This window comes from Fukomys damarensis, unplaced genomic scaffold, assembly GCF_012274545.1.
Source record: "Fukomys damarensis isolate Sample0158 unplaced genomic scaffold, DMR_v1.0_HiC HiC_scaffold_30, whole genome shotgun sequence".
NCBI lineage: Eukaryota > Metazoa > Chordata > Mammalia > Rodentia > Bathyergidae > Fukomys > Fukomys damarensis.
Window position 1 is genome coordinate 11,308,411 of NW_022900942.1, and position 6,037 is coordinate 11,314,447.

At 39.3% G+C, this 6,037-nt stretch overlaps 1 protein-coding gene across 2 annotated transcripts in view; it reads right to left on the reverse strand.

The window, feature by feature from the left end:
• Positions 1-218: 218 nt before the first annotated feature.
• Cndp1 (carnosine dipeptidase 1) overlaps positions 219-6,037 on the reverse strand; it is a 53,943-nt gene continuing 48,124 nt past the window's right edge. For both annotated transcript variants that reach the window (XM_010610568.3, XM_010610511.3), the window contains exons 8-12: positions 5,583-5,743; positions 4,397-4,561; positions 2,983-3,124; positions 1,445-1,592; positions 219-461 (exon numbers count right to left, since the gene is read on the reverse strand). In XM_010610568.3, coding sequence (XP_010608870.1) covers positions 392-461; positions 1,445-1,592; positions 2,983-3,124; positions 4,397-4,561; positions 5,583-5,743 — 686 coding nt within the window. In that variant the 3' untranslated portion in view covers positions 219-391. The remainder of the gene's footprint in view (positions 462-1,444; positions 1,593-2,982; positions 3,125-4,396; positions 4,562-5,582; positions 5,744-6,037) is intronic.

Consider the following 6,037-nt stretch of genomic DNA (forward strand, 5'->3'; position numbering starts at 1 on the left):
GTGTTGTTGGCATTATAGAAGCTAGAATGAAAACTGGTGATGTTATGGCCACCAAATAGCAACGTGAGGGTCCAACCAACTGAATAATTGACCTACATAAAATTGAATATTAGACTGAATTCAATCTTGAGACTACTACACAAGATTCAAGGAAATTAAGCAGAAGGTAGCTATGATGTTAGGAAGGTGGGCAGCAAAGGATGTTAAATCATTTCCAGTGTTTGTGCCTTTAAGATATTTTATTATCATTCCAAGTATCCAAAGACAGTTTAAATGAGAGGGAAAAGAGTACTTAGTTAGAGCAACATTATCTGGATATTTAGATTCCATCCCTATCTGGGGACATGGTGGGGGGGTGGTCAATGGGGCACATCAGTCTGGAAGATTCCTGTCATGAATGCAGTTTCGCCATCTCCGAGAAAAAGGCAGCAAATAACTTGGACCCCTCTATGTAGTTCCACCTAACAAGGAAAAATGAAAAACTATGTTACAATTTTCAATCAAATGAAGAAGGAAAAGTCTACCATTTAGACAGGAAGATCTGATATTATAAATTTAATCTAAAGTATCTAACACACTTCTGAGATCCCAGGATGAAAGGCACCTAGTAAATTCAGTGAGGAAATAGCATTATTAAGATGGAAGGGGACCAAGAGATAGAGGGATGAGGAGGAAAGGGGATGTAAATGAATTAAGATTTTTTTCTGTACATGTGTCATCTCCCCATGATGAATGTAATTATTATGTACTGCAAATATGTGCTAATAAAAATAAAACTTTGAAAAGAAAAATGGTAATAAGTCCTGGACCCAAATCCAAAAAAGACCATTTTCCTTGGTTTCATATCATTGATATGACAGATATGAGTCAAACATATTTTTTTCTCACTGATCTGGGAGGTTTAGGAGCTTTGTATAACCTGCCATAATGTATTATCAAACATACCTAAATGCATTTTTTTGTAGACTGAATGTTATGTCTCCTAATATTCAAAGTGTTCAAACCCTCATTCCCAAAGTGACTGTTTGGAGGTAAGGCCTTCTAGAAGATGGCACAGTCAAATGAGGTTGGAAGAGTGAGTCTTAATTCCACAGGGCTAGTGCCCTTCCAGGGGAGGAAGAAGCACCAGAACTCACTTTCTGGCTGATATACTCTCTCACACTCCTTCTCCACCTCCTCCTCTTTGCCATGTAAAGATGCTAGGAGAAGAGGGCAGTCTGAGAGCCAGAAAGAAAGCCCTCTCCGGGGACTGGATCAGCCAGAGCCTTTACCTGGGACTTCCTAGCCTGCACCACTCTGAGAAAATAAATGTGTTGCTTAAGCCATGCATGCTGGTATGTACAGTCTGGTATTCACTATCCTCATAGAAGATGCCTGGAACCTGCCCCCACATGAAGCCTCTGGGCTTGGAAAGCCAAGCTCAGCTGCATAGGGGTGTGCTAACCTGTTGATCTTCTCGTTCTGAGAGTGCTCTCCATCATCGACAGCCCCCAAGGGAAGCATCATCACACTCTTTTGGACAATGTCTTGGAATAGTTTGGCAATAGGAATGCTTGATCCGTCTTGGATCATATCAGGTTCCATTCCAAACACTGAAACAAAAAGGAAAGAAAGCACTGGAATAAATAATGGCAAGACTAACTCTCACTAATATCAAATGCCACAGAAACTGCATATTCCTTCTTCCTGCTCTGACATCCAGTGCTTACATACATTCCCTCTGCTGAGTGAATCATATGTCCTATCCAGGATTTTTAAGTACATAAAATTAAAATTGGCACCACTAAGCAATTCCAAACAAAATCATGCTGCCTTCCGGGGAACCACTGTGACTTTCTGAAAAGATCATCGGTCCTAGAGTTAGATAGCTAGCTTTGGGTTTCTCCTGTGTTTTTTAATTTTATATAATGAGCTCATCTCTACGAAGCCCTTCTATGGAAATATCACATGGTGACCAGGGCAGTTTGATGTCTGTATCAGCCAGGCAGTCCAGCAATGGATATATTTGAGAAGAACTAGGCTAATCCCACCGTAGAAATTAAAGACTTAGCCCCATGTGATGATTCGTCGATGGTTAAAAATTCTCAGAGGGGACTTTGTGTTAGTCCAAAGCACAAGCAAAGATAGATAAGCCTATATCTGTGCACATGCACATGCACACACATGCACGCACACACACACACACACACAGCTCTTTATGTAGTGGGTCTCATTGTTTGCAACTCTCTGCTTCATGCTAGCCCACAGCCATTATAGCCCCAGCCTCTTTGTAACAAGGAGAGTAGATGCCTGCAGGACAGCCAGTGTGATACTTGTTCATCTCACTAGACTAGCTTTTCCATTTCTAGCACTTAACAATTTTCTTACTACCATACAAGTTAAGCTATGCTTTTTAAAGGATGTTTTGACATGCTGGCCAACATTCCAGAGTTTTGCATTAGGAGGGTTTGATGTTTTTCTGGTTCATCATTTTCCCCCAAATTCAGGTCTCTAGATTGAAATTTGTACCCTAGCTTTGCTACTTAATAGTTGAGTGCTGTTCATCAAATAACTTCATCTCTTTAACCCTTAATTTCCCACACTGTAAAATGGAGGAATTGTTGGGAGGATTACATAATATACGGGGGATTACATAACAAAGTACCCTTTACATAACCTGCACTCAACAATATGCCCTAGATGAAGAGGAGAGTTGACATTTGAGTTTTAAAAATGTCTGCTGAGCCAGGCACATTTGCACATGCCTATAATCCCAGCACTCTTCGAGGCTGAGGCAGGAAGATTGTAAACTCAAGCTCAATTCAGGCAACTTAATCACAACAAGACCCTGTCTCAAAATTTTAAAAAGTGGGAAGGGCTTGGTGTGCAGACCTTGCATTCAAACCTCAGTACTGCAACAGAAGGAGAAGGAGAAGAGTTGTCTGCATATCCACCCATTGGTCCCATTGTAAGCTGGAAAATGAAAATATCTTAAGGTCCCACCTGTTTTGATGGCTCTTTTTGCTGCAAGATACTGAGTATCATTAATATTTGCATTCCATGGTTGAACTCCTACTACCATAGAAATAGCCATCTGGTTGGAACTATTTCTTTTGGAGAATACATCTTCAAGATGCTGCTTCACCTACAAGGTGACATTTTTTGTAGTAAGAGATTTCAATTTGTTCTCTCAAGCATGTTTCATCAAGAAATTGATTGAAATCCTGACTTGAAAAATCAAAATGCCATGATTTTTCCTTTGTTCTTCCAGAGGATACAACATAATGAGCAGGAGCTTTAACACGAAGAGCAGAGATCCCAGGCCTCACCCTGGGAAACACTTGCTCTCATTCCCCTGCTACCTCTGTACCTGCAATCCTGTCCCTAACCCACTCTGAAAATAGAGCATGCTAAATAGTGTGTTAGAGTAATGTTTATTGAAAATTGTGAGACTTAACACAATGTCTCAATTAGAATGTCCTGGTTTTGGGTTTATTAATATCCTTGGGAAACATTAAGCATTTGGGACATTTCAAAACAAGGAGAGCAATTTCAAGCCAATCATGAAAGGAGATCATTTCAGCATCTCTCTCTTCTCCTTAGTCCCTTACCAATGGCAGCTGTGGAAATCCTCCTAGGAAGTCTCCTATAAAATATTTATTTCATTTATTTCTTTAGCAAATATTTATTAACACTCATCATGTGCCAGGGACTGTTCTAGTTGCATGTGAAACAGCTGTGAATAAGAAGGGGAAAAAAGGTACTGCCCTCCTGGAATACCTATAAAGGGGCAATGCCTACAAAAGAAAGGAGAAAAGGAAGGTGGAGGAAGGAAGGATACTTTTTTTAGAATGTGATTAGTGCTAACAAGATCAGAAAAGAAAGGATAATGGAATCAAGAATAGCTGAGAGTTGAGATTTCCTAGACTCATTTATCCCAGGGACTACTTTCTGTTACACTGGCTTGAGGTAAATTGATGATGAGTTGGTAATTTAGACACATAACTACATCCAGGTAACATTTTCATTGAAATGGTTGTTTTCATAGTGTTGATTTCAGACATCATGAAAAAAACCAACGACTATGCCTGAGATTTTCTGGCTCCCTCCAAGCATCAGCAGTTACCTACCCCATCTATTTGTAAAACAAAACCTTGCCTTTATAACTACCATCTAATTTTTTAAAAATTTCCCAGCACTACAACTACAAATGGTTATTTATCTAATTACAGTAATTCCATATAGTTGAGGAAAAAGGTTTTTAACTGAGCAAGACTGAGAGTAGTTTCTTAACATTTGTTTCGGTTCTTTTATGTTGAAAAAAAAGACACTTCAATGATAACAATGGAATAACAACCATGGTGTGAGCGACTTGGAAATGGTGCCACTAGGCAGAGTGATACTGAACAATTGTTACCTGTTTTTCCACTGTAGACACATTCATGTGAGGGACTAGACGGATTGAAAATTTCCCTGTAACCCGGCCAGGTATGACTGTTTTAATTCCAGGTTCATCAAATGCACCCTCAATCCCATGAATAGAAAAAGACGGGTACCTCCATAGGTGCATTAGAATTTCCTCCTAAATAAAAACAAAATCACCTGAAGAATATATGGTTAAAACTCAGTGGTATGATTTTTCTTTATCACCAACATCTGCATCTGAGACCCACTCATGAGAAGTAAATGAGCACCTTAGATGTGTCTGAACTATCGCTACTATGAGATGGACAGTTTCCTCAGAACGTGTGGCTTCTTCTGTGATTTTTGCCTGCCCAAGCCAATGCCCACTGCCCCTTTTTGCCTAAGTATTAATAATACTCCATTAATGGACTAAAAACTTTGAGTCAGTTATAAATTTCTATCCATGAGATGCCTTGTGTACGTTTTATTGTTCAGAAGATCTCCAAGAACTCTACGCATGTTTGATCTAGTTTCCTTTCTCTTTGCAGCCATCATAGACTTATTCTGAGAAAAGAAATATACCTTATTAAATTAAACTCTACCTCTTTTCAGCATGATTTTGGCTTTTTATAGTTTTCCCAGGAATCAGCCACATCTGCTAAATACCTTAGCAGCAAATATCTTTTAAAGGAGACAAAAGAGAAAGAAAAAAGTATAAAATTTCAGTAACAAATACTTTGGGCTCTGAATTTCCTTAGTACACAGAGGAGATGATCTAGTAACTTGTAAATTTTCCCCTGAGGCTCTTGGTTAGCCCTGGGAAAATGAATAATTAGCACTATTGGAGCTGAAACCATCTCAAACTTTTACAAATCTTCAAAGAGTTAAATTTTGGTTTCTAGCTACAGGGTGCCATGGGATGTAAGTTAATGAACTGGCTTGGAAAAGCATGGCTGTGAAATTACTCATAACTCATGGATAGGTGCCTGATTCATGGTCCAATGCCAGTTGGACCCCAGAAATAGTTTGATCTAGACTACAGGAAAGTAGCTGTGAAAATTAAAATTTGCTAGGAATTAACATCCGCTCTGAGTTCTAAAAATGTTTAGATTAGCATAACCTGGTGTTAATTATGTACTTGGAAAATGTGATTTATTGTCATCATTCCTTTCAGATTAACCATCAGCTTGTGGTCATACCTTTGTATCAAACAGAAATTTCTGAACTTGACTGCTATTCCGATATTGCTCAAGGTCCAGATCAATGGCTTCATACATTTCTTTTTCCTGCTCTGTGAGAGGAGCCACTTGATCATAGATTCCAGGTATCAGGATGTGACCAAATGAATCCACCAGGCTCCCTAAAAAATATACATAGAAAACAAAGCAAGGTAGAAATTATTAGTATGCTGAGGCTGTGGCCCTGGAGTGGGGCCAGATATTGGCTCTTCTGGGTACAGCTGGCCTCATGACTATCAGTGATTTCCCTGGCCAGAGCTATTGGCTATCACCCCACCCAGGAAATGACTGTCAGGGGAAAGAGCTGTTCAACAGGTGGACTCAACCTGAGTCAGATCCGCTGCCATGGTCACCTGATCAAATATAAGGCTGAAACACAATGGCTCTACGATAATTTTTTTTTTTTTTTTTTTTTT